Source organism: Erinaceus europaeus, chromosome 1, assembly GCF_950295315.1.
Source record: "Erinaceus europaeus chromosome 1, mEriEur2.1, whole genome shotgun sequence".
NCBI lineage: Eukaryota > Metazoa > Chordata > Mammalia > Eulipotyphla > Erinaceidae > Erinaceus > Erinaceus europaeus.
Window position 1 is genome coordinate 5,068,294 of NC_080162.1, and position 27,750 is coordinate 5,096,043.

The window sequence follows — 27,750 nt, forward strand, 5'->3', positions numbered from 1 at the left end:
TTTACTTATGTTTTTTTTTTTTTAAGGAGGCAAGTAATGAAATATGCCAAAGGATGTTATGAGATGAAATGATGAAATGAGAACCAGATAGAGTTCCTTTTCTCTCATCCCAGTGGGCACAAATTAATTAGGAATGCCATTAGTGGGAAAGGTAGCTGGTTGAGTGGAATGAGACTACGGAAGAGGTGTGAATCCTAGCATTGAAAGTCAGCTCCCAGAAGGAGCTGTCTGGTTCGGTTGGGTCATGCCTATCACTTAAGTATCTCACATATACCTGAACCTTTTTCTCCCTCCTTTCTGCCTTCCTATAAGGTCCAGCTGAAAAGTGAAGAATCCAAGACCTTCGCCATGAAAATCCTCAAGAAACGACACATTGTAGACACGAGGCAACAGGAGCACATCCGTTCAGAGAAGCAGATTATGCAGGGTGCTCACTCTGACTTCATAGTGAGGTAAAGGTTGCGTTATCCCAGGGGCTGGGGCATCCAGAACAATCCAGACCATCTTCTATATGGACTCATTCACTGAACATTTCATTTACAAAAAGAAACTGACTTTTAAAAGAAAGATGTATACACTTTAAAAAAGAAAACCTAAATTCTATTCTATTTTTTTTTAAAGAAGAATCACATTCTCCAGGGGAAAAATTGTTATCCCAAAAGAATGTTTCAGGGGGGTGTCAAATATTGCATATCTTTCCAGGAGATCTTAAAAAGTGAAACAGCTATTCTATCTCAGCATCTTAAATAGAATAATACACCCAACATGTAGAATGAGGATATTGAGGATACTGAGGATATTGTGTTGGGTTTTTTTTGTACAGAAGTCTTTTTTGCAGTAGTAGAAAGGAATACAATATGAAATTGTTTCTTTTTTTATATTTATTTATTTATTCCCTTTTGCCGCCCTTGTTGTTTATTGTTATAGTTACTGTTGTTGTCACTGATGTCCTTGTTGTCGGATAGAACAGAGAGAAATGGAGAGAGGAGGGAAGACAGAGAGGGGGAGAGAAAGGTTGACACCTGCAGACCTGCTTCACTGCTTGTGAAGCGACTCCCCTGTAGGTGGGGAGCCGAGGGCTCGAACTGGGATCCTTATGCCAGTCCTTGCGCTTTGCCCCATGTGCACTTAACCTGCTGTGCTACCGCCCAGCTCCCTGAACTTAAGTTTCTTACACATCTGCATTTGCAAAATAGAATCTACTTTATATACATGTGCACTGCATGTTATTGACCATATATTTTGCTCAGGGGTCCATGCTCAAACCATCAGCCAAACTGGAAGTGGAAGGCTCTGAAAAAACCTCCTGATTCATAATTTTTAATTAATTTATTTTTGTAGATGAGCTTAAGCCCCCTGATAGTCTCTAAATCTTACTTAGGAGATCTCCTCTGTGTTCTCTTAATCAACTTCTAAACTGAGCAAGTCAGGAATAAACTTGTGTTCTGGGTCATTGGCGTTCTTTAAAAAGGTGATGGGATGTTAGGGGTAGGTAGTGGTACACCTGGTTCAGTGCACACATTACCATGTGCAAAGACCGAGGTTCAAGCCCCTGGTTCCCACTGGCAGGGGAAAGGTTCACAGTGAAGACTATCCTTCTCTCTCTCTCTCTATCTCTCTCTCTCTCTCTCTCTCTCTCTCCTGCTCTATCTCTGTTCCCTCTCAGTTTATCTGTCCCATCAAATAAATACATAAATCAAAGCTAATGATGTTCATAACTTTTTTTTCCTCTATAATTCACAGACTGTATCGAACATTTAAGGACAGCAAATATTTGTATATGTTGATGGAAGCTTGCTTGGGAGGAGAGCTCTGGACCATTCTCAGGGATAGGTAGGCATCTGAATTTATTTCTTTCATGTATCTAAAAAGTGTAAATAGTGTGATGGTCTATACACAAAAAATATCATGCTTGTATCTCTGTGTGTGCGTGTGTGTGTGTGTGTGTGTGTGTGTGTGTGTAGTTCTTAATGTCAGTGAAAGCAGAAAGCTATCCTTTTAATTACCTAGAAGTTTAATAGCCTACTCATTCTCAATATCAATACAGGCAGTTGGCCTTTCACACTGATCATTCCTCCAATGTAACATTCTCCTCTGCATTTATATTTCTCTGTGTTCAAATTAACGCAGCTCTTGGCATCCCTTTGAGATCTAACTTGGATTTAATTTTTTTTTTTTTTACCTTTGAGGACAAGTAAGCTTGGCCTAGCTAGTGTTTGTTTCTTTTAAACATACAGAATTAACTTTCTGCCACTTATCTATGTAACAAGATAACGACCATTGGCAATAGTTTATTTATTACAAAAAAATCTTAGACAATCATTTCCAATCCTGAATTTTAGCTTTAATAGGGTAGGACATCATTTGATTTTCCTATAAATGATCTTTCAGCCACTTCTTATGAATGCTCTAATGTTAGTCAAAAGATGGACTTTGTTCCTCAGAATATTTAATTTTAAGTATCTTTCTTCCCTGTTTCAGTCTCATACTTCAGACTCAGCTTCACTGAGTAATATATTCCCCCAAACACAGCTATAGACACCCTGCATGTCTCCAGAGAATCATGTTACTTTTTGACAAATTGCCACTGTGTAACTTCCTCAGAATAACATAGTTATTAAATACAACTAAGTATTTAATGTTTCATGATATCTAATGATACCTCTGAGGTACTTTCCTATCATATGCAGTATGCCTTTTCAGGTCTTGTCTCCCCATGACTTTATTTGCATATGTCAAATGAATTTTTTTTATTATAATGTACTCTACTGCATCGACGTTTTTGTTCATTTATTAAATTTATGGTAAGTAGACATACAACGGAAGGTATCATTTTATATGCTACTATGAATATCATCTGTACTAAGCCATTGCCTTATTGTTCAAATCTGAGTGCAGATTTTCAGCCAGGAATTGTGATAGTTATAAACAAAAGGTACGTGGGGTCCAATTATCACTACACTGAAGTTAATGCTCTGTCTTGTGGGCAAGTATATTTTCTCTAATGTAATCTATTATATTATCTTTGGCCTTTTAATTCACTAGTTTATTTTAAATCTTACCCCACTTTATTCTGTCTGGAACAAGAAAAAAAAACTATTGGTATAAGTAAAGATAAAAAAAAGTAATTCACAAAGGGAAAGGGATCACTATATGTGCATTGATTTTTTTTTAATTGGGTTTACTTTTCAGCCAAGCAAAAACAATGATAAAAACCACCCTAAATGCCACTATGAGATGCTAAACATGCAGACGTATCCATTTTTAGCATATTTTCAAAAACACTTCATACTTCTCTAGAAATATTTTCCATCATTTTATTGAGGGGTTATTTGTTTAAGGCTTCATCTATGACTTCTGAGTACTTTGGTTTCTCAGGGCAACAAGGGGTTAATGTTAAGATATAACTTATTTTGAAAGGAATGAGTAGAAGGAAAACATCTAAGGACTTTGCTTTACCTACCTCCACCAAGCAAGAAATTGTGGGGCATTTCCTTTTTTTTTTTTTTCTCTCACTCTCCCTTTCCTATGTGGGGTAAAAGAAAATAATATAATAATTGAGTCATGGTGTAGGGCACCAAAGTCAAAGACTCTGGGGTGACAGGGAGTGTTCAGGTCTTGTAACATGATGGTACAGGAAGAAGTTGGTGGGTTGTTAGAGTGTTCTGTGGAAAACTGAGGAATGTTACACAGGGACCAACTACTATATTTTACTGTTGACTGTAAACATTCATTATACAATTTTTTTTTCTTAATCAAGAGTCTGCTTAGAAGGAAAAAGAAAATCTAAAATGACCAGAATCTAGTGAGTAGTGCCACTGACCAGCTTGCTCACTGCTCACTGCTTAAATTGGTGCTGACAATGACAAAGATTGTTAGAAACAAACAAAAAACCCAGTGGGGAAAGTACTTAATGCTGTTAGTCATAGTGGAGTGAGACTATCTATAGCAAACACCAAACTATATTGTTCAATTCATTCAACTTTTCTTCTGTATCCCTGGGGAAATATATATATATATATATATATATATATATATATATATATATATATATATATATATATATATGGAAGAAGCTACTCTAAAAGTATAAAATGTATTTGTGTTGAGGAAAGATGTATGGATTTTTTTATTATTATTATTCACTTGAGAGATGCTGTTTTCCTGGACGGCTGTTGTCTCAGGGACTGTACTTCATACATCTGTTAAGTATGTACTGACACACCTCACCCAATAGCAAAGTGACCATCTTCCTCTATCACTGGAAACTGGGCTCCCTACCTACTTAGGACTTTACAGTCACTTCAGCTCTGCAGAGATAGATTAGTGAGTGGTTTGTCTGTGTTCCACTCTGTTATCGTCCCGTGTTTCTACTGTCAACCAGCTTAAATAAAACTATTCCATTCCTATTTTAAAACTGAAATGAAAGAATGTCAGGGTATGAGCTGTGATTTCAAAGAGACAGGGCAAGTAATTAACTTCTGTCATCAGCTTTCAGCTCTTGATCAAATAAATGGTCATTTGTGTTCAAGATCAAATTTACAGTGTCATTCCCAATTCAACAGTAGCTTTGCATTTGGAGCTGCGCTGAAGCTGTGTTTGTGACAGCTTTGCATCAAATCCAGAAATCCTTATCGTGGAACAGTCTACTTTGAGGATTGTTGTGTGTGCCTCTATTATGTTGACTTGTCAGTTGGAAAAAGACTTTAAACAAGGTTTTCATTCAGTTACAAATATATTTACACATAAAAGATGTTCACTAGGGGGTCAGGCAATAGCACAGTGGGTTAAGCGCACATGGTGCAAAGCACAAGGACTGGTGTAAGGATCACGGGTCGAGCCCCTGGCTCCCCACCTGCAGGGGAGTCGCTTCACAGGCGGTGAAGCAGGTCTGCAGGTGTCTGTCTTTCTCTCCCCCTCTCTGTCTTCTCCTCTCTCCATTTCTCTCTGTCCTATCCAACAATGACAACATCAATAACAACAATAATAATAACCACAACAATGGTAAAACAACCAGGGTAACAAAAGGGGAAAAATGGCCTCCAGGAGCAGTGGATTCATGGTGTAGGCACTGAGCCCTGGCAATAACCCTGGTGGCAAAAAAAAAAAAAGATGTCCACTAGAGACCCATTGAAACCAAAAATAGCTTAGGACCTGAGAAGCCCTGAAGCAGAGCTGTCAAGGCCCAAGGATGGATGATTTGTGGCCACTTCACTTGAGCTCAACCTAAGGAGAGTTCTGTTTGGCTGGGGAATAAAAAGGGAATAAATTCTGCTCACATATTTGATAGACATATGAAAAAAGAAAAAAGATTGCAGAATGCTCAATGTAACTTGAGACATCAAGACAGTATTATATCTACCATAACAGATTCAGTACACTCACCTGCAAAATACTCTCTAACTATCCTGGATTGGTTTTTCAAGACTGAAACAGTGGCAAGAGTTATTTTGGTATTCAGTTATAATGGCTACTATGCATCCAGTTCCAGTTCTATGAAGGCACTTAATTAAATAATTGCATTACTTCTTGGACTCCTGATAGCAGCCCAATGATATATTGTTTATTATAAGTCTCTTTTTACATGAGAAAACTGAAAATCAGGAAGGTATTGATCAGTTTATTCAGAATATATATATATATGTATATGTATATATATGAATATCATTCACAGAGATTTCATGAGAAATAATTTCCTTTCATAAGTGTTAACTCATCCTATAATTTTAGCAGTGCACTTGACCTTTTGATTTTGTTGATAAATGAATTATTAAGGAAAACAGATATGTTGCCTGGAATATATCTGAAAATGCCCCTTTTTCTTATTGTAATCAGAAATCAAGTTTCTACAATAAAATTTAATACACTTAAAAAATTAGGAAGCTATAATTATAATTAGCCCCACTTTCTAGTTTGTCAGACTTTACATGTCAATAATAATAATAATAATAAAATATTAATTTTTAAAAGGCAGCTATTGTTACCAAAATGCAAGTCAGCATCATGGAGAACAAATACCAATTGATCTCACTTATAGGCAAGAATTAATCAATAGAAGTAGGGAAGGAGAAGACAAAGAAGATCAGGGCAAAGGACTCTGGGAAGGGCTGAAGAGAACCTTGGGGACCTAGTTCAAGATGCTATAAAAGGACCTGTGTTGTGGGGAAGAGCATTCTGCAGAGAACTCTCACAGGCAGCTGAGAAATTGTTCTGTGTCAATGAGCACACTGTGAACCATTATCCCCAACCTCCACCATAAAGATAAAAAATAAAAAAAAAAACAGTTTCCTGGGTCTCAGCAAAAAAAGAAAAATAAAGAAAGAGATAGAGGGTGTGGGAGAGATAGAGATAGAGAGAGAGAGAGAAGGAAAGTAAAACAATTTCTGGGCTGACAAAGCAACTTACTTGACTAGTATACTGCTTTGCCAACCCAGGTGTGAGCCTGGCCTCTCCCTCCCTAACTGCCTCTCTCTGTCTCTATCCAAAGAAAATACATCAATTTCTGGAGCTACCGTTTGCTATTTGTTGCAATTTTTTAAGTTTCTTTTATTATCTTTATTTATTTATTGGATAGGGACACCCAGAAATCCAAAGGAAAGGGGCTAAAGGAGAGAGAGAGAGTGAGACAGACATGCAACACTGCTTCACCACTTGCAAAGCTTTCCCCCTGCAGATGGGAACTGGAGGACTTGAACCTGGGTCCTTGCACATTGTAACATGTACACTCAACCAGGTGTGCCACCACCCGGTGCCTGTTGCACATTATTTATACTCACCTATATACTCCTCTCTCGTGAGATTGCTTAGTTACCTCAGTCGTTGATGCTAACACTGTCTTTTGTCATGAGATGATTCTGTTGGGAAAGAGGAAGTGAACAGAGATCATGCATGTTCCCATGGACAAGGATCTGTATTCAAGATCCTGGTCTCCACTTGCAGAGGGAAAGTTTCACAAATGGTGAAGCAGTGCTGCAGGTCTCTGTCTTTCCTCTCTCTATCACCCTCCTTCTCTCCATTTTTCTCTGTCTCTATAAAAATAAATAAAATAGGGAGTAGGGCGATAGCACAGCAGGTTATGCACACGTGGCGCAAAGCCCAAGGATCTGTGTAAGGATCCCAGTTCGAGCTCCCAGCTCTCCACCTGCAGGGGAGTCGTTTCACAGGCGGTGAAGCAGGTCTGCAGGTGTCTATCTTTCTCTCCCCTCTCTGTCTACCCCACCTCTCTCCATTTCTCTCTGTCCTATCCAACGGCAACGACATCAATAACTACAACAATAAGACAACAAGGGCAACAACAGAGAATACATTTAAAAAATTTAAAAATAATAATAAATAAATTAAATAATGCAGATTAACATTAGCCTAAATCCTGGTTTGAGTCCCCGGCTCCCCACCTGCAGGGGAGTTGCTTCACAGGCAGTGAATCAGGTCTGCAGGTGTCTGTCTTTCTCTCCCCTTTTCTGTCTTCCCCATCCCCTCTCAATTTCTCTCTGTCCTTTCCAAAAATAACAGCAATAACAACAATGATGGTAAACAACAAGGGCAACAGATGGGGGAAAAAAAAACAAAAACAATGGAATGACTTACATGTTCCCTTCCATCTTGTGTATCACAGGGGTTCATTTGAAGACTCTACAACCAGATTTTACACAGCCTGTGTGGTGGAAGCTTTTGCTTATCTGCATTCCAAAGGAATCATATACAGGGACCTCAAACCAGAGAATCTCATCCTAGATCATCGGGGATATGCCAAACTGGTCAGTTCAGAGTTTTGTTTGTCGTAAAGGTTTATTATTTATTCAACAAGAGTGAGAACTATAGCACTCTGGCATCTGAATTACCAGGGATTAAACTTGGGACATCTACCACTGGGCCACCTCCCCTGCTCCATGCATTTCACAGGGTTGCTGCACAAACCGACACACAGCATTTGAAACACATGCTTTATAAGGAGTAATTTTCTAACACTAAAGTCTTGATTTTTCTTCTCCCATTGTGTATCTTAAAAACGGGCTACAGGGTTATTATTTTCACTATTCCTTAAAAGTATGCAAAAGTGGAGGTCGGGCGGTAGCGCCGGTTAAGCGCACGTGGCGTGAGGGGCAAGGACCTGCATAAGGATCCTGGTTCGAGCCCCTGGTTCCCCACCTGCAGGGGAGTCACAGGCGGTGAAGCAGGTCTGCAGGTGTCTATCTTTCTCTCCCCCTCTCTGTCTTCCCCTCCTCTCTCCATTTCTCTCTGTCCTATCCAACAATGACAACATCAACAACAACAGTAATAACTACAAGAACAATAAAACAACAAGGGCACAAGGACGGGCTTAAGGATTCTGGTTCGAGCCCCGGGCTCCCCACCTACAGGGGAGTCGCTTCACAAGCGGTGAAGCAGGTCTGCAGGTGTCTGTCTTTCCTCTTCTCTGTCTTCCCCTCCTCTCTCCATTTCTTTCTGTCCTATCCAACAACAAAGACAGCAATAACAATGACACTGATAAACAACAAGGGCAAAAAAAGGTAAAAAAAATAATTATGCCAATGAAAAAATAGTGTTTGTAGGCAATGTAATTCAAGTTGTGCTAACGGTAGTTAGGACAGAGGTAGTAACAAATATTGCTAAGCTATGCATATATTGATTACATAAAACAGGTTTTCTCTTAAAATGTATAATTTCTTTTTTTAAATTTTTAAAAATATTTATTTATTCCCTTTTGTTGTCCTTGTTGTATTATTGTTGTAGTAATTATTGTTGTTGTTATTGATGTCATTGTTGTTGGATAGGCCAGAGAAATGGGGAGAGGAAGGGAAGACAGAGAAAGGGAGAGAAAGACAGAACATTTGCAGACCTGCTTCACCACCTGTGAAGCGACTCCCCTGCAAGTGGGGAGCCAGGGGCTCAAACCGGGTTCCTTACACTGGTCCTTGATCTTTGCGCCACCTACACTTAACTCGCTGCACTACAGCCCGACTCCCCTAAATGTATAATTTCTATGGGCTTTGAATCTTTTTTTAAAATGTTTTATTCAGCGTACTGTTTTCAAAGAAATCAAACCCATAGTCATCATGCGTATTCTCAGCTAAGTTGTTTTAGAAAAAAGTTTGTATATATTTTTTCTTGCATGAATGCTCCCACTTGAAGAGGTTTAGAAATGAATTTCTGTTTTATCTCTGCTTGTAAAACATTGGGTCATAGTTACTCATTCCATAACTTTTTTATCAGTGAAGCAATTTCTCCATTAATAAGAAATGAATCACCACCTTTATTCACGCCACAATACCATATATATTCAAAATTTTTTTCAAGGAGACCCCAGCTAGTCTTTTTAGAATTGAGAGTAGAGGCTAACTGCTTTATGCTCCAACTTCTATAGACATAAATGAAGGAAAGATGGTTATTTCTAGAAAGGAATGTTTGCTTTTGTTGTTTCAGTGATTAGAATCTTATCATCCTGCAGTAAGGGTTAAACTTCCCACTTGGACTTGGAATTAGATCATAGGGTCTTTGATGAGATATGGTTGGCTCTTTTTAAAAGATAGGAGTATGATAATTTTTTTTTTTTTTTAGGACAGAAAGAAATGGAGAGAGGAGGGGAGACAGACAGGGGGAGAGAAAGATAGACATCTGCAGACCTGCTTCACGGCCTGTGATGTGACTTCCCTGCAGGTGGGGAGCTGGGGGCTTGAACCGGGATCCTTAACACTGATCCACGTGCACTTAACCCGCTACGACTGCCTTACTCCCCTCCCTCCATTCTTTCTTCCTTTCCTTCCTTCCTTCCTTCCTTCCTTCCTTCCTTCCTTCCTTCCTTCCTTCCTCCTTCCTCATTCCTTCTCCCTTCCCTCCCTTCCTTCCTTCTTACTTTCCTTCCTTCAACATTTTAAAGGCCTTTCAAGATTTTTTTTTTTAAGATTTAATATTTATTGAGAAAGATAGGAGGAGAGAGAGAAAGAACCAGACATCACTCTGGTACATGTGCTGCAGGGAATTGAACTCAGGACCTCATGCTTGAGAGTCCGATGCTTTATCCACTGTGCCACCTCCTGGACCACAGGCCTTTCATCTTTTTTTTTAATTTATATATTTAATTATTTTTTTCCACTTTTTTTTTAATTGGGTCAGAAACAGAAGGATGACTATGGGATGAACTCACTCTCGGGCAGAAGTTGAAAAACAAGATCAGATTAGAAAACAGAAGTAGAACCTGAAATGGAATTGGCATATCACACCAAAGTAAAAGACTCTGTAAAAGACTCTGGGGTGGGTGGGTGGGGAGAATACAGGTCGAGGAAGGATTCAGAGGACCTAGTGGGGGTTGTAATGTTATATGGGAAACTGGGGAATCTATGCATGTACAAACTATTGTACTTAATGTTGATTGTAAAACATTAATTCCCCAATTAAAAAAAAAACAGAGGAGTATGGTAATTTATGTCTGGTTTTATTTTATTCTTTAACCATTGTCCTAATTTGTCAGGCTAACTTACCGTTTCAAGTTGAGTTGTAAGTGATTTGAAACTAATTCTTGGTTTTCTCTCCCTAAGGTTGATTTTGGCTTCGCAAAGAAGATAGGATTTGGAAAGAAAACCTGGACTTTCTGTGGGACTCCTGAGTATGTGGCTCCAGAGATCATCCTAAACAAAGGACATGACATCTCAGCTGACTACTGGTCCCTGGGGATCCTAATGTATGAACTGCTGACTGGCAGGTAAGGACACTCTTAGAGGGCTGGCAGTCAGAATGGCCCAGCAAGCGTAACACATTGCTCCCTCTGTCACTCTGGTTAGACTGTCTTAAAGTACATCACACTATAGCTTGTTACCGCCTTTGAACTGGTTACGAGCATCACCAGGAAGTGGCAAGGGTGGTAGCTCTGTGGTAGAGTTCTCGACTTGCATTCCTGAGGCCACCAATTAGATTCCCCACCACCATATGTGCCCGAGTGCTGTTCTGATTCTCTTTCATTAAATAACCCAGGTGAGGGCAAACGCTTTATAATCTCAGAGCAATTCATTCTTTATTCATATGTAAATATTGGACAGACCTGTAGGCGAATCTTTCTGCAAAAATCTTTGATCCTAATGAAATAAAGAAGATGACAGCTATGTAAACACAACGACATCTTAGGCCAACTATTTCTACAAGTGAGAGGAACTACTACTAAGTATTACATTCAAAATGAAATGTCAATGACTTGAAGGTCTCTTGTGTTATAACCATCTTCTTCTTCTAGCGTTGGCCATTATAGCCACTAACTAAAAAGACACTATAAGCACCTCAAGAAGAGAAAGAGAGAAAGAGAGAAAGAGAGAGAGAGAGATCCATGTTTTGTGCTAAGAACAAGTAGAAAGATCATTATGTCTCATAGGTTCAGAAGAGGGGTAGGTCCGACTGTTGCTGGACCTGAAGGAGAGAGATTTGAATGTAAAGAAAGTAAGGGAAAGGGCTCTTACCATGGGCAGAGAGACACATGGTTCAACTAGCAGGGCAGTAGGGCTGCAGATATGGAAAAGATTGATATCAGTAAGGGTGAAGTGAGAATGTGAATCAATTACTTAAGAAAATTTGTAGAAACTGTGAAAATGAAAGGCGTATCTGAGACTTAACCTCAAAGTTCTTTGTGAGCGTTCACTGAATATGTGAAGTACTCTATAACTGCTAACAGCTGCCACTACTACACCATTTTGCCAGTGACAGTCATGGTCTAATTTTTGTCTGTTAATCAGCATGTATGTTACTCTTAAGTTGGAATGATGTGCTACTTCAAATTACATAATGAAAAACTCAATACATGAAGACTTTACTCAGTATAGTAACTGATTAGTAACTGCAGAGAAGCTGCCTCAGGATAACGTCACACCACATCTTGTGTCCTAGTGTCATTTTACGAAATCAAAGATAAGGTCTATGTCTCTAATGTGTGCAACTGAAAGTGAGGAAGAGTCAAGTTAGAGTTGATCTCAATCTCCTCTCTAGAACCTTTAATTGCAAAAGAAAATAAAGAACTATGTAGTTGTGAAGGAAATATAAAATAAATCCTGTATAATTCATACCATGTGAAGTTGTTCTCAAGGTACAATGGCAGCATATGAAGTGTGTATTCCAAACCTTTGTTAAAAACATGACTTGGTAGATTTAGTTGACTAAGTGAATTGAGAGATGAAATACAATAAAACTCTAAGAAATATAATATATTAAATATAGATATTGATTTTAAATGTTGCACACCTGAAATCTATATAATATTCTAAACTAATTAGAATTTAGAGTAAATGCTTTAATTCTGGTTATTAGCAGAAATAGCAATATAATATTTAATAATTCTAAACCCAACAAGAATTGAGATGAGAAGGGTGTAGGCAGGAGTAGAAATAGAAAAACAAGGAAGATTTCTTTTCTCATCATTCACAATAAGAACCTTGATATTTTTGTATTTGAGTCACAACATTGCTAAATAAAATCCTAAATCCAAAGTCATAAAAGCTGTTTTCTACTAATAAAAAATAAAAATATTTTCTAATTTAAAATAAATCTAAAAATGAAAATTGTTGAAGAAACACCTAGCATTTAGCATTCCTATTCACTTTTTAGGTTAACTTAAAGGAAAATTAAATTGAATACATTTTTATTTTTAAAAAGCATATATAATATAATCCTTTGTCTCCCCATCTAAATATATAGAAACATTAAAATGTTTATTATTTTTTCAGAATATTCTCATGATTCCTACATTGCATGGGTGTCTTGGACTGAACTTTTCAAAACCAAAATCTTTTTTAAAAAATTTCTTTATTGGGGAATTAATGTTTTACATTCAACAGTAAATACAATAGTTTGTACATGCATAACATTTCCCAGTTTTCCATATAACAATACAACCTCCACTAGGTCCTCTGTCATCCTTCTTGGACCTGTATTCTCCCCACCCACCCACCCCAGAGTCTTTTACTTTGGTGCAATACGCCAATTCCAGTTCAGGTTCTACTTGTGTTTTCTTTTCTGACCTCCTCAAAATCAAAATCTTTAATAAATAATTGTGTTGTATCTCTATGGCATAAAATAAATTTTAAAAACAGAAGTATATATTGGTAAAACATTAAATTGATAGTAAAGAGTCCAAAAAGTGATTCTCACTTGAGAGTTGCTTTAAAGTCTGGAATATTACAATTTGTGCTGCTGTGGACAGAGGTTGACACAGATCTCTTCTACAAGATGTCTTTGCTTCCCTCAGGTAAGTCCTCAGAAGAGAAACTACATCATTATACATTGACATGAATAATCCCTTAAGTCCCTTTTTGTCCAGCAAGCACCTCTTTGATACCATAATGTATCTACAGTGTGATATCTGACTTTAGGATTGCATTTACTGGCACCATTTCACATACAAATAATGCTTTGTTTTATTTTGTATTAACATCTATATATCTATATATCAATAGCAATGACACTGGAGAAAAAAATATTTTTCGGGGAGTTGGGCTGTAGCACAGCGGGTTAAGCGCAGGTGGCGCAAAGCACAAGGACCGGCATAAGGATCCCGGTTCGAACCCCAGCTCCCCACCTGCAGGGGAGTCGCTTCACAGGCAGTGAAGCAGGTCTGCCGGTGTCTATCTTTCTCTCCTCCTCTCTGTCTTCCTCTCCTCTCTCCATTGATTCTCTCTGTCCTATCCAACAACGATAACAACAATGATAACTACAACAATAAAACAACAAAGGCAACAAAAGGGAATAAATAAATAAAATAAATATTAAAAAAATAATAAAGAAAAAAAAGAAAAAATATTTTTCTTCTTGCTAGCGATGCATGTTTTATTGTGGTTGCATTGTGACATTTATAGTTGTGTAATTATTTTTATCCAATAACTATATTTTATAAGCTAAATAGATTGTGCATACCTATAAATGTGCAGCCAGAGAAGCAAGTTTACTACGTAATTGTTGGTGTTACATTTAAAAAAATGTAAAGATTGAATCAGGCAAGCAGAGAGCAAAGACAGTTTTCAATCACAACAATAAATAGACAATTGTTAAGAGAATACATTTTTATAAAGTGATTTAAAAATTGACAGGCAGTTGCTAACTAGCAATAAACTGTATGCAAACTACATATTAGCGGAAAGAAGGGCAAAATGCAGAGGGACTCCTCTCACAGCTCTCTTAAGCATATGCAAATCTTTTCTTCCTTTTTTTTTTTACTTATTATATATTCAGACAAATGTCTACTTATAACATATATTTGCATCTATGTCTATGTGTCCTTAGGCCACTAATTGTTCTTAGCTTGCTGTATTGAAAGAATCCATTCAACTACCATTAATAAACATGAATACATTATTATAGCACATGATACTGTTGCCTAAAAAAAAAAACAAAAAAACAACTTGTATAATGATTATTTCCCAAGGAAGTCTTCGCTTAAGTCAAATTATCATATCCTCTCTTCTGAACTGCTGAGAAATTTGATGGAAGGACCTGGTTTTTATCCATTTCTTTATTACTGGATACAAAGTGTCAACCCCAGGGTGACTAGGAAACTCAAGTCAATAGGCCTAGCTATTATGTACCTTCTAAGAAAAAGGTGTCTTGGGTTTGGTCATCTGTTGAGGACTGGTGAACAACAACAAAAAAAATTCCAGAGAGCACTATCCTGTAGAATAAATAGTTTAACAAATATTTACTGATCACCAACTATGCTCTAGGCCTCTAGACTCTGGGAAAACCAATGGATATCAGAAATTAGTCCGGAAGGAATGACAGGCATAAAACAATCGCACAAATAAACTACAAAGGGTACTAAGAAAGAGCATAATGAGAGTTTGACATATTAAAGTGTTAATTTGTGTATGAGATTGTTATTTGGATAGGCTGCAGAGTAGCTTTACATTTTAAATAAAAGACTTATTGGGGGAGTCAAGAGTAGCGCAGCAGGTTAAACGCATGTGGCGCGAAGCACAAGGACCAGCGTAAGGATCCCGGTTCGAGGCCCCGCTCCCCACCTGCAGGGTGTCCTATCCAACAGCAACATCAGTAACAACAACAACAATAACTACAGCAACAATAAAAAATAAAAATAAAACAAGGGCAACAAAAGGGAAAATAAATAAATATAAAAAGAATTTTAAAAATACAGTTAAGACTTATTGGCGAAAGATAGGACCACCAAGAACACAGAAAAAGGGCAAAAAAAATATTCATATGAGTAGAACAGTAAAATCAATTATTCCATTCTGTTTAAAATTACTTGTCAGTTTCTTGAACAGCTCCTTCAACTTGATTTTTTTTTTATAGTCTTACTATTTCATGTTGTAGGCAAAACTTAAGAACAGAAAGTGGAAACACAGAGATTTGATATTGTTTATGTTGTTTCAGAAACTCTCATGCGAGCAGCCATTGCTCCTGGGTCAACTTTTGTATTATTTTTACTTTAAAGCTATCTTACCCTAGTGTTCTAGCACTCCCATATTGTGTTAGTGTTCAAACCTCATTCACAATACAGAAACTCTGAGTGACCTGCATGTGGACTAATCACATTTATTTTCATGAAGTAAAAGATGATCAGAACCCTGCTCACCTCTGGCTTAGGGTGGTACTGGGAACTGAACCTGGGACCTTTGGGGCCTGCCAGTCTGGTGTGCTAGTATTGTGATATCCCCACTGTACTGTGCTATTTTTTTTAATGTGTGAGAAACCCCAAGAAAATTTCTATGAAAAGTAGGTGTCCAGTGTCCTCACTGCATTCAAGATCAAACATTGATTTGTAGGTGGGTTGATGGTTTACACTATAATACAGTTGTTGGCATATGAGTACAGTTTCTCACTGAGCCATGATAGAGATGTGGGTAAAACACTTTCAACCCCCCAAATATTCCTTTTCCATATTGTGCTCAGGACTCCTTCCCTCCACCTTCTCTCTAGCCTCCATACTCAGAGTCCTCTGCTTTGGTGCTAATCACCAAATCAGTCCAAGGTTTACTTTGTGTTTCCTCTTTCTGTTCTTGTTGATCACGATGCCTTCAAGTCCATGCAAGATGAGGTGAAGAAAGTGACTTCATTCTTAATAGTGGAATAGTATTCCATGATGTATAGAAACTACACCGTTCTTAGCCACGTGTGTGTTGTTGAACACCTAGATTGCTTCCCAGCTTGTATGACTACAGACTGTGCTGCTGTAAGCATATATAGGCATGCATACATCTCTTTGGATGATCATTTGTTTTTTTTTATTCATTCCTTTCTGATGCCCTTGTTTTATTGTTGTAGTTATTATTGTTGTTGATGATGTCATCATTGTTGGATAGGACAGAGAGAAATGGAGAGAGGAAGGGAAGACAGAGAAGGGGAGAGAAAGACAGACACCTGCAGACCTGCTTCACTGCCTGTGAAGCGACTCCCCTGCAGGTAGGGAGCTGGGGGCTCGAACTGGGATGCTTACCCTGGTCCTTGCGCTTTGCGCCATGTGTGCTTAACCCGCTGTGCTACCGCCTGACTCCTGATCATCTACTTTTATAAGTACCTTTCTGTCATCACATCACAGTAAATCAGGCCTAAGCCATACACACATTTCCTACAGGGAAAAAAAAAAGTAAAATATTTATACTAAAGTAGGTCAATGTAGCACTTAAAGTGAGACATTCACCAGAATGCCTGGGAAGAACGTTCAAGGCGAAATGAACAGCATCTGAAGACAGAGTCATAGGAGGTGTGTGTGCCTGGGCTGCAGTGAGTGAAGATTCTGAGCCTCTGTAATGATGTTGAACTTCATCCAGAGTGTGAACATTGAGCTGATAAGTGTGAAGAAGAGCCTGGAAGTTGAAGAGGCATCTTTGCTCCATGACAGCAGAAAGACTAAGAGGAAATTTGAGACTTGGCAGATAGAACAACCCATTTGTAGCTTGAAGTTATTTACTTGGTGAAAATTTCACCATGTTGGTTTTCCATTAATAACACTAATCGATTTAAATTGTATTAATAATGTCGAGTCTCCAAACAAGAACCTATGTTATTTGTGGAATTTCAAGAATTTAAGTTTCCTAATCTAGGAAATGAAAATAGTAACACTTTCTCTCTCTCTTTTTTCAGTCCACCTTTCTCAGGCCCAGATCCTATGAAAACATACAATATCATACTGAGGGGAATTGACATGATAGAATTTCCCAAGAAGATTGCCAAAAATGCTGCTAATTTAATTAAAAAGCTATGCAGGTAGGTATCTCTAACATACATACTTTGAAAAAATTATATCGTGAAAAAAAAAAAGGTCCTGGTTTCATCATGAATTGTTATTTTGTCTCTAGAGATAATCCATCAGAAAGGCTGGGGAATTTGAAGAACGGAGTCAAAGACATTCAAAAGCACAAGTGAGTGTCCTTTTAGTTTTGAGTCAGGAAAACCCGACAAGCTTTTCCTCATGGTGTTATTTTTCAGTTGACAAAACTAGCCTAGAAAAGCATTCAAGGAGAGAAGGCTAGTATGTCTACAAAAGGTCTTTCTGTTGCCTCTCTAAGAATTTATTTAAGATACATTTTATTTCATGACATTCTAAATAACAGACCAGCTGAATTATTCCTCCTAGCTGGCATGTTTTTGTTTTTTGTCCTTCCCTCTTTGGCACAAAGAAAGAATGTGCATTTCTAATTCTGCATTCCAATTCTCCACCCGCTTAGCAAAAACAAAAAGCCTCTACTACATCTTGCCTCATCCCTAGACTACAATCAAAATATGTTTCTCCAGCCATTTCTTAATGACATGGTACATTGAGGTCTGGTCTTGTTAAAAGCACAAGTATGATATTTAATACGGGACTTTACCAGTACTGTCCAGATATTCTGAAGTTAAACCAAGACCAAATCAAGTTTCCCTATTAGTCTCTTTCTGTAATATTTGCAGGAAATTCACATTCCTACCTGAGCAACACAATTGTTGACACAAGTCCTACACATATCTGAAAAGACCTGCTTAGAGTCTGGTGTGAACATTTCCTAATGTTGAAACCAGCCAAAGACAAAGACTAAAACAGAGACCTAAGAAACAAAGAAAATTCTTTGTGTTATTTAACCCTCATTTTCGTAGAAAAAAAAATTACAGGATATCTTTTGATGACTGTAAATGGTACGATAGACTGAGACCAGTAAGATGTCATAAGATTCATTCAAGCTGCAGAAGTATTGCCAAAGATAATTTGGGGTTCTAAATTTTCATGCCCTGATTCAACCTCCCTAAAATAAACATAAGAAACCAAGGCATGGTAAGGATGGGTATCGACCTTATTTTGGCTCTGGTTAGTAAGTCTGGACGGAGACAGGGCAGGCATGGTGGTAAAGGAAGACTTCAGTTGGTCTTGTATGTGGTACACAGACACCTTTTAAGGGACATGAGAAATTGCACTCCTTAAGGATCCCGGTTCGAACCCCGGCTCCCCACCTGCAGGAGAGTCGCTTCACAGGCGGTGAAGCAGGTCTGCAGGTGTCTGTCTTTCTCTCCTCCTCTCTGTCTTCCCCTCCTCTCTCCATTTCTCTCTGTCCTATCCAACAACGACAACAACAATAATAACTACAACAATAAAACAACAAGGGCAACAAAAGGGAATAAATAAATAAAATAAATATAAAAAAAGAAATTGCACTCCTGTGATATCAACTTTCTTATAAATCATTATTTCCCCATGCTAAAATGTTCTGAAGCAAAAATAAGCACCTGTACAGGGGGCTAAGCATGACATTGACTAAATTACAAGGGTTTATTACAACAAAGCCACACAGGAATTACTAGAAGCAAAGGGAGTTAACCTTCTAATTGCTGGTTCAAATTTTGCTAGTTACTTTTTTAAATGTACAGTCAACATAATAAACTAACTGGAAACATTCTTCAATTAAGGGTGCGTAGGGGTAGACAGTATAATGGTTATGCAAAGAGACTCTTATTCCTGAGGTTCTGAAGTCCAGGGTTCAACCCCTGCACTACCATAAGCCAGAGCTAGGGGAAACAAACAAACAGAAAACCCTTCAATTAAATAGACATATTGTCACATTAAAAAAATATTTCTGCTGTCATTTACAGACATAAGTTATGTTGCAATGAGAAGGTATTAGCTGAGGTAAACTATCTCCATTTATTTCTTTATCTAGGTGGTTTGAGGGCTTCAACTGGGAAGGCTTAAGAAAAGGAACCTTGACGCCTCCTATTATACCAAGTGTAAGTAGACTTTCTAACTTAAATTGCATGACACACATAAATATATTTTATTCATTGTCAAAGACTTGGTATATTTTCAACTTTTATCCTGTGGTATGGAGAATGCATTCTATTTCTGTGACTGCATTATGGTTTTTATCTTTAAATGTTTTTTTTTTCCTAATCTAGCTTTCATATGTGGTTGACTTTTAATACCACAAGTATTAAATAATACACAGATTAGGGCCTGGGAGATAACCCAACCTGTAGAGTACATGCCTTACTGTCCACAAACCCCATGGTTTGAGTTCCACCACCATGAAGGAGCTCTGTGAATAACACTACAGACAGACTTAAGGAATGTGGAGTGATGCTGGGTGTCCCATCTAACACCCCACACACACACACACACACACATAAGAGAAAAGAAAAAAGAAATGGAACTAGAGAAAAAAAAAAGATTATCATTTAACTCTTCCTAACTTTCCTTACCAATAAATAGTGGATTTTTAGTTTGCTCAGTATACTAAGTACTGACACTACGACAACGTGAAATGGATTTTAATTGACTACATTTATGTATGGATTCAATACTTTATCTGTCTAATGAAATGTGCTTCATCTTATGCATGAGAGGACTGCCTTGTGGTTCTAGCCTCACATTCATGTATCTCTTTATGGGGATAACTCAAAACTGTTCTTTATGAGCTAATGCTTCCCCTACTTTTTAATTTTTTTTCTGCCCTAAAGTTTATGATTATTAACAAATTACTTGTATTCATACTACAAATGCTAGTTGAGTTCATTGTTACTTTCTTTTATTGATTCAATAATGATTGGCAAGATCATAGGATAAGAGAGGTACAGTGCCACACAATTCCAGCCACCAGAGTCCCCTGTCCCATCCCCTCTGTTGGAAGCTTCCCTGTTATTTATCCCTCTGGGAGTCTGGGCCCAAATTCTTTATGGGGAGCAGAAGGTGGGAGTTCTGGCTTCTGTAATTGCTTCTCCCCTGGACATGGGTGTTGGCAGGTGGATCCACACCCCCCCAGCCTGTTTCTGTCTTTCCCTATTGGGGCAGGGCTCTGAGGAGAGGGGGGGTTCCAGGACATATTGGTGAGGTCCTCTGTTCAGGGAAGTCAGGTTGATGTCATGGTAGCATCTGCAACTTGGTGGCTGAAAAGCAGAACATAAAAAGCAGGACAAATAACAGTTTAATAATCAGGAACCTGCTATATTCCTACCTTACATTCCATTTTTAATGAGGTTTTTTTTTTCACTTTATCGGAGGGATTAATGGTTTACAGTCAACAGTAAAATGCAGTAGTTGGTCCGTGTGTAACATTTCTCAGTTTTTCACAGACTCTAACCCCCCAGCCTTGGTTCTCCTCAACCATCATGTTACAGGAATTTTCAGTTTTAGAATAAGTAGAATCTAACAGTCTAAAGGTTAAATATTAAGCTTTAATTATTCTAATATAAATTTATTAGTGATTTTATTGACAGTGATTTTAAGTATGAAATATACGATAGTTGAGAACTAGACTAACTTACATGGCTCTAAATATTACAGAGTATAAGGGGAACTAAAGTATGTGTCTTCATGGTTTTTGCTGCTGCTTTCTATGTTAAACATTGCTCTGAAAATTTGCTAGAGTGCTTGAGTTCAGATAACACATTTATTATACACAAAATAAACACAAATACTTCTTTTTTAATTTTTATTTATAAAATGGAAACACTGACAAGACCCTAGGATTAGAGGGGTACAACTCCACACAATTCCCACCACAAGAATTCCATATCCCATCCCCTCCCCTGATAGCTTTCCTATTCTTTATCCCTCTGGGAATATGGACCCAGGGTCATTATAGGATGCAGAAGGTGGAAGGTCTGGCTTCTGTAATGGCTTTTCCGCTGAACATGGGCATTGGCAGGTAGAACCATACTTCCAGCCTGTCTCTCTCTTTCCCTAGTGGGGCAGGACTCTGGGGAAGCAGAGCTCCAGGACACATTGGTGGGGTTGTCTGTCCAGGGAAGTCTGGTTGGCATCATGGTAGTGTCTGGAACCTGGTAGCTGAAAAAAAGAGTTAACATACAAAGCCAAACAAATTGTTGACTAATCATTGAACCTAAAGGCAAGAATATTTCCGATAGAGATTTGGGGTCTCTAATATATATATTATTCCAATATATATAGATATGTTAGAAGCCAGAAAGGTAGTTCATTGACTAAGGTTATAGTCCTTGCTCTCCATAGCCCAAGTTCAAGTGTGTGCAGAACACAGGAGCATCATGGCATCTGGGCAAAGTTGTATTTATGCTAACTCTTTCTTCCTTGCCTCAATAAAAGGGAAAAAAAAAAAAGACCTGGAGTCATGAATTCATACCCTGTGTGATAACCCTTGACATAAAAATAAAACTATAGCTTGCCAGTGCTGAAAACAATTAGAAGCTTTGGGGGTCAGGTAATATTGCACCTGGTTAAGTGCACATATTACAGTGCACAAGGACTTGGGTTCAAGCCCCTGGTCCCTACCTGCAGGGGGGAAACTTCAGGACTGGTGAAGGAGGGCTGCAGGTGTCTCTCTCTTTCCCTCTGTATCTCCTCCTCCCCTCTCAATTTCTTTCTGTCTCTAATAATAAATAAAGATGTTTTAAAAAAAACAGATGACATTTCAAAGATGGCTACCCCAAGGATGGATAGATTTCAAGGCTGCAGGAGTTTAAAAGTAAACAAACCAACAAACAATGAGAAGCCTTTTTTAAAAATTTATTTATAAGACTGGAAGTTAATAGGAGTGCATATTAGCACCATTCCCGCCATCAAAGGTCAGTGTCCCCACATCCACCCCCCCTTACAGTGAAGCTAAAAACCTACTCTCGTTCAGCCTCCCCCACACCCAGAGTATTTTTTTGTTTGTTTTGTTTTTACTTTTGGTGACATACTCCAAACGCAGTCAACTTCTGCTTTGTTTTTCCCCATATAGAAGGGGTCATAAAGATAAGTGAGATAAGTCAGAAAGAGAAAGACGGAAATGGGATGACCCCTACACATAGAGATTGAGAAAGAAAGCCAGACAGGGAAACAGGAAGGCAGAAGCCTTTTACTGTCGGCTCTTTCTTGTCTGCAGGTCGCATCACCCACAGACACAAGCAATTTCGACAGTTTCCCTGAGGACAACGATGAACCACCCCCTGATGACAACTCGGGATGGGACATAGACTTCTGATGCGTTTCTCTTACCTGCTTCTGCCTTGCTGAAGACAGCTTTTTCTGAAACACAGCTGCCAGCAAACCTGAGGAAAAGAGAGAAGACAAGTGCTCGGGGGTCACCATGATGCCTTTGATCGATGCTGCTCCAGTAACTACAGTGGCATTAGGACTTCCTGCTTTGATGACAGTAGTGTTCTTTACATGTTTTCTGTCTGAACCGAAAAATTAGCAGTTGACATGGTCCTGAAGCAAAGCCTTTTTTTTTTTTACCAGTAAGGAGATATTTTCTATTGTTGCAATGATCTTGCTTTGCTCTGATTATAATTTGAGAGACTGCAGGAAAAAGAGTCTGTATCTTGCTAGAATCACCAAGGAGATCAAAATAATGTAATACGCTATTGGGTATGGCAGAATACAATGGAACAACAACAACAAAAAAAATGAGATGTTTCCCTTTCAAGAGAATGCCGTAGGATCAATTACTGCAAGTCAGTGTATATACCATACAAAAGAGGACCACTCCCATGTCGGTCACTGAGTTCATGTCAAACCAGTGCTAGAAGTTTCATGATCTTATTTCCCACCTGTGCTGATGACAGGACTGAATGTTACCTTTCCTTTACGACAGATTTTACAAATTACTATGATGCAAGCACAACTGCTCTGGCTTCTACTAAGAAACCCATAGCAGATATACATGTGTCTTTGAAGAAAATTGGAAAAATAAAAAAAAAAAATGCATGATATTTCTTTTTGATAAATTGGCATGACAGAATGGGGGAAAGCAAGTCATAAACCATTTCATATTTAAGAAAAAAAATGTGCTTAATAATGGTCCTGGAAAGAAAGGATTAGTAGCCAACTGGCTTTATTACCTAACACACACTCAAACGGAGGCTTAAAATATTTCCTTTTATAAAAATAAACCCCCTGGGCCAGGGGTGGGGTGGGGTAGGGTGGAGAGGGATTAAGTTCCATCCAAAAAAGAAAAAGAACAACTATATAGGTGCTATGTATATCTTTCATCTATGAATGTCAGCGTCTGGATAGACAACACAAATTCTAATCATTACATGTTTAGCCAGAGATTCAAGCATTTTCAGTAAATTTATGAAACCAAAATCTTGTCAAGTTTTCACTTATACAAAACAGTCTATAATTGAGGGAGAAAGATGATTAAAAGCTTATTTGAACACGCTTCTGTCTTAGGCCTGAACCAAAAAGAAGAAAGAGAAAACGGAAAAAAAGACAGCAAGTCATCATTAAGTTTCAGCTGAGAAAAACCATACGTATTTGTGAGGTCAGAGAATAATACAAAAACCTGGCCTGGTGATTTTTTTTTTTTTTTTTTTTTTTTGTCAGTGTGCTTTCAGCATGTGGAAGAGAGACACAGGAACCTGGTTTCTTAAAAAAGAAATTTGAGCTAAATTGAACAGAAATATTCCAATTTTGAGATATATGACCTAGGAGACAGGTTTGGAAAATATCAAGCTAATTTGTTTTTTCATATGAAAAAAATAATCAACCATTTAAATGGAGTGCTTTGTTGATAGGCCAGCTTATCGCTATTAACTGTGACAAAGATGGTTGAAAACAATTGCTGGAAAAATATTATACCTAGGCTCCACAAATACATCACCTTATCAACCATAATTATGATTTGGAATTGTATACAAATTTGGCATATTAAATAGAGGTGTTTTTTTTTTCCACAGTAGAAAGTTGTTTTAGGAAAGAAATCAAATGTAGACTTTTCTGCACAAAATGTGTCCACCTAGACATCCTACTATACCTCTAAAAGACACATGGTCTTTGCCTGAATGTCTCATAGAGTCCACTTTAGAATATGATATGTTATTAAAATACAATAGCCTAAGAGGCATTTGGAGAATAAAATTACCAAAGTATAATGCATATAATTTGAACAAATGGACATCAAAACCTTGACCCTACGGTTATATGATTAGTCTTCTGATACTGCATTTTCCAGCCCTTCACAACTGCTCAAAATTGATCCATGCTCCCAGTTATTCATTTTCTTCTACAGATTTAGTAATATAAAATGGAGCACACCAACCTAAACCCCAATTATGAATGCTATGTCAGATGTTTTATTCTCTTAGTTGAACTTTTAAAAAGCGAATGTCAGCATTACAGTCAAAGTTCAATGACTTTTGTTGAGAAGAAAGAGTGGTTTAGAGCGGCTAAAGGTTTTGCTAGAGTATTAAATTTACCTGGTCATCAAGTAAGAGAATCTGCTCCTGCAGTTTTCCAAGGGTCAGAGATTAGCATGCAGAATGGATTTTAGAACCATGGTTCAAGTCTAAGACAATCAATATGGACAAGTTTTATGGAGAAGCAGCAACATGGAATCTTATCTCTTTCCCCATTTGTCACTATATCTCTGTTCATTTCAAATGTGGCATAGCATTAGAATGTCTACAGCAATCATCAAAAACAAAGAGTAATCTACATCGTCTAGGAGTTATGAACAGAAAGCATTCATCTAATTTTCAACGTTGGCGTTTAAGGATTAACATCTTGTCTTAATAAAAGACACTAGGGCTAATATTCATGGTCGACTTTATGAAGTGCATCTAACATTTATTTCTGAATTTTTCATGTCTCCCCCCTTTTCTTACACTAAAGAATATCTGGATAAGCTAGTATCGTGCCAACTTGTCTGATTTGTTAACTGACTTTCTTGTTAATACTTCAAGGATGGGAAATAAGGGCTTTCTGTGTGTCTTTACTCACAGAAAAACTGAAAACTGCCAAGGAAAAGGAACAGTGTATTGGATGAGTACTAGTTATTCAATATTTGATTGAATATATTAGTCAAAAATTATTTCTGAAAATTGCTTTAAATGATTCTTATGTTTTACATTATTAATATATTCATGAGATCCACGTGACATTTAATACAAAGTTATTTTTATTCGAGTCATAATTTTACTTATAGTTATGATATATATATATATATATATATATATACATGTGAATCACATGCATACTAATATATAGTCTCAAATCTTGATTCTTTCTTGTTTCATTTCTAAGTATCTGATGGTGAACTGATAGAAGTCAGCTATCATATTGAAATCAGAAATATCAAAACCAATTTCATACGATAGAGGTGATCTGTGCATTATCCATAGCATTTTTTTTCACAGTAGGACCACAGACAAATATTTATGTAAATAGATATTTTTGTGTGATATTTTGTGGTACATATAACATTTTTTTTAGTGTTTCACAGCATTATTATTTCCGTTTATTTGTATTGAGGTAATGTTTTAGGTTCAGGTAGACTTGAATTAATGTCACAGTTGTCAGTATTATTGAAAATTATGTCAAATATACTGTTATCCATCTGTCCCATAGTTTAGAACATGACCTGGCTATCTGGCATTGTTGCAAGTGCCTTAAATTCATGGCATCCTATTAAAAAAGCAAAACAAATTTGGTGTTATGCTGCATGACAAAGACAAACACACCTCAAAATGTTGTCCTTTCTTAGCTTGCTGCGTTTTACAGTTATTTCTGCTAACGATTTATAAGCTTTTATTATATGATATTACAGAAATGAAGTTGTTTTCTTATTTCTGTTCAGTGTACCAGAGCTGTTTATCTGTTAACGAGATACAGCGTCATTTCTGTGAAATGTACACGTGTATGTGCAGGTCAAATTAATATACGACATACTATCAGTCTGTATACAGGTATTCCTGTTTTGCTAACCTGTGCAGATTCAGTTTTCAAAAATAGTGCAGTCAAGTTCTCGCATACTTCATTTTGTAGACTTCATGAACAACCGTCCAGCTCAAAAGAAAAACTGGAAAATGATGGCTAACCACACACTGTTATGAAACCAATGATGAAAAACAAAAAAGTACTTTGGTGCACCACTTAACAAAACAGGATGCCCTCTCTCAGTTCTTGCACATACAGACCATTTATGAGGCAAGTTTTCAACAGATCTAGAAAGTTATAACGTTGAGAGTGTAGTATTAGCCCGCCTCTCTATCTCCCCCTGCATCCAAAGTCAGAGCTCTAGGACCTGCAATGTCTCAGAGGTCTGGGCTTTCTGAGTACAAGAAACATTTCTTTCAGCATCAGCTAACAAAATTGATTTTAACGTATGATGTTTTTACAATTGGTCAGCTCTTTTGTATTCTTCCAGCTATGGTTATTTGGTCTCTTACAATTTGTTCTACTGAAAGAGTCTTTGTCTGAATGCAGCAACTGTCATTGAATGGTCACTGACCACTTGCACTCTTTTGATGTAGATTAAAACTTTTTCATAAATTTAACCTGCTTTGATTTGCTCTGTATTTTTCCTGCAGCTGTAATTGCCGAGTGCCTGTTGTATACTTTCTAGAGTTGAAATAATAATAAAAAAAATACTTTTGAACTTAGTTGATGTTTAATTCTAGAGAAGACTAAAAAAGAAAAAAAAATAGAATTCATATATCACCATGGAATGGACATACCACATAGTACTATTATAGAATGTCACTCTAGTAATGTAAAAAAAAAAAAAACTACAGTCAACAATATTTATACACCTTTCCCATATTTGGGATCTACTTCTTTTCCCTGATCCAGTTTTCTAGCCCTTTTTTCAGCCATGACATCATCTCCCCGGAGAACAACTTGGTTCACCTGCATATCAGATGTCAAGTTCAGACAAAAACCAATAAAGTCCTGCGCCCTTTGGAATATACCTAAAATAGACATACTAGCTATTTCCAAAATGGGGATCCCCAAATTTTCATCTGCAATATTCCAGCCTTTAGATTCATGATTTGTCAACAATTTATCTGGTTTTATATGTTAACTGTTTTTTCAGCCACCAGATTCCAGATACTACCATGATGCCAACTGGACTTCCCTGGGCAGATGACCCTAACAATGTGTCCTGGTGCCCCACATCCCCAGAGCTCTGCCCCACGAGGGAAAGAGAGAGACAGGCTGGGAGTATGGATTGACCTGCCAACAACCATGTTCAGTGAGGAAGCAATCACAAAAGCCAGACCGTCTACCTTCTGTACCCCTTAATGATACTGGGTCCATATTCCCAGAGAGTTAAAGAATAGGAAAGCTATCAGGGGAAGGGATGGGATACGGAGTTCTGGTGGTGAGAACTGTACCACTCTTATCCTTTGGGCTTGTCAGTGTTTCCACTTTATAAATAAATAATTAAAAAATTCATAACTAATGGGTCCTTCATAAGACAATTATATAAAATAAATTGAGTCCAACAAAACAACATGAAGAAATTAAAAGGGATAAAATTAAGCCATCCAATAGTAATAGCAGAACAAATCTAGATACCAACACAAGTCCCCTAAATCAGAAATTTTCTTTGT

General features: G+C 37.6%; 1 protein-coding gene across 3 annotated transcripts in view; it reads left to right on the forward strand.

Annotated features, from left to right (window-relative positions):
* PRKG1 (protein kinase cGMP-dependent 1) overlaps nucleotides 1-26,792 on the forward strand; it is a 1,377,090-nt gene extending 1,350,298 nt beyond the window's left edge. For all 3 annotated transcript variants that reach the window (XM_007520749.3, XM_007520748.3, XM_060188871.1), the window contains 8 exons: nucleotides 313-452; nucleotides 1,744-1,833; nucleotides 7,616-7,757; nucleotides 10,536-10,699; nucleotides 17,071-17,193; nucleotides 17,286-17,348; nucleotides 19,116-19,182; nucleotides 22,296-26,792. In XM_007520749.3, coding sequence (XP_007520811.1) covers nucleotides 313-452; nucleotides 1,744-1,833; nucleotides 7,616-7,757; nucleotides 10,536-10,699; nucleotides 17,071-17,193; nucleotides 17,286-17,348; nucleotides 19,116-19,182; nucleotides 22,296-22,394 — 888 coding nt within the window. In that variant the 3' untranslated portion in view covers nucleotides 22,395-26,792. The remainder of the gene's footprint in view (nucleotides 1-312; nucleotides 453-1,743; nucleotides 1,834-7,615; nucleotides 7,758-10,535; nucleotides 10,700-17,070; nucleotides 17,194-17,285; nucleotides 17,349-19,115; nucleotides 19,183-22,295) is intronic.
* Nucleotides 26,793-27,750: the final 958 nt, after the last annotated feature.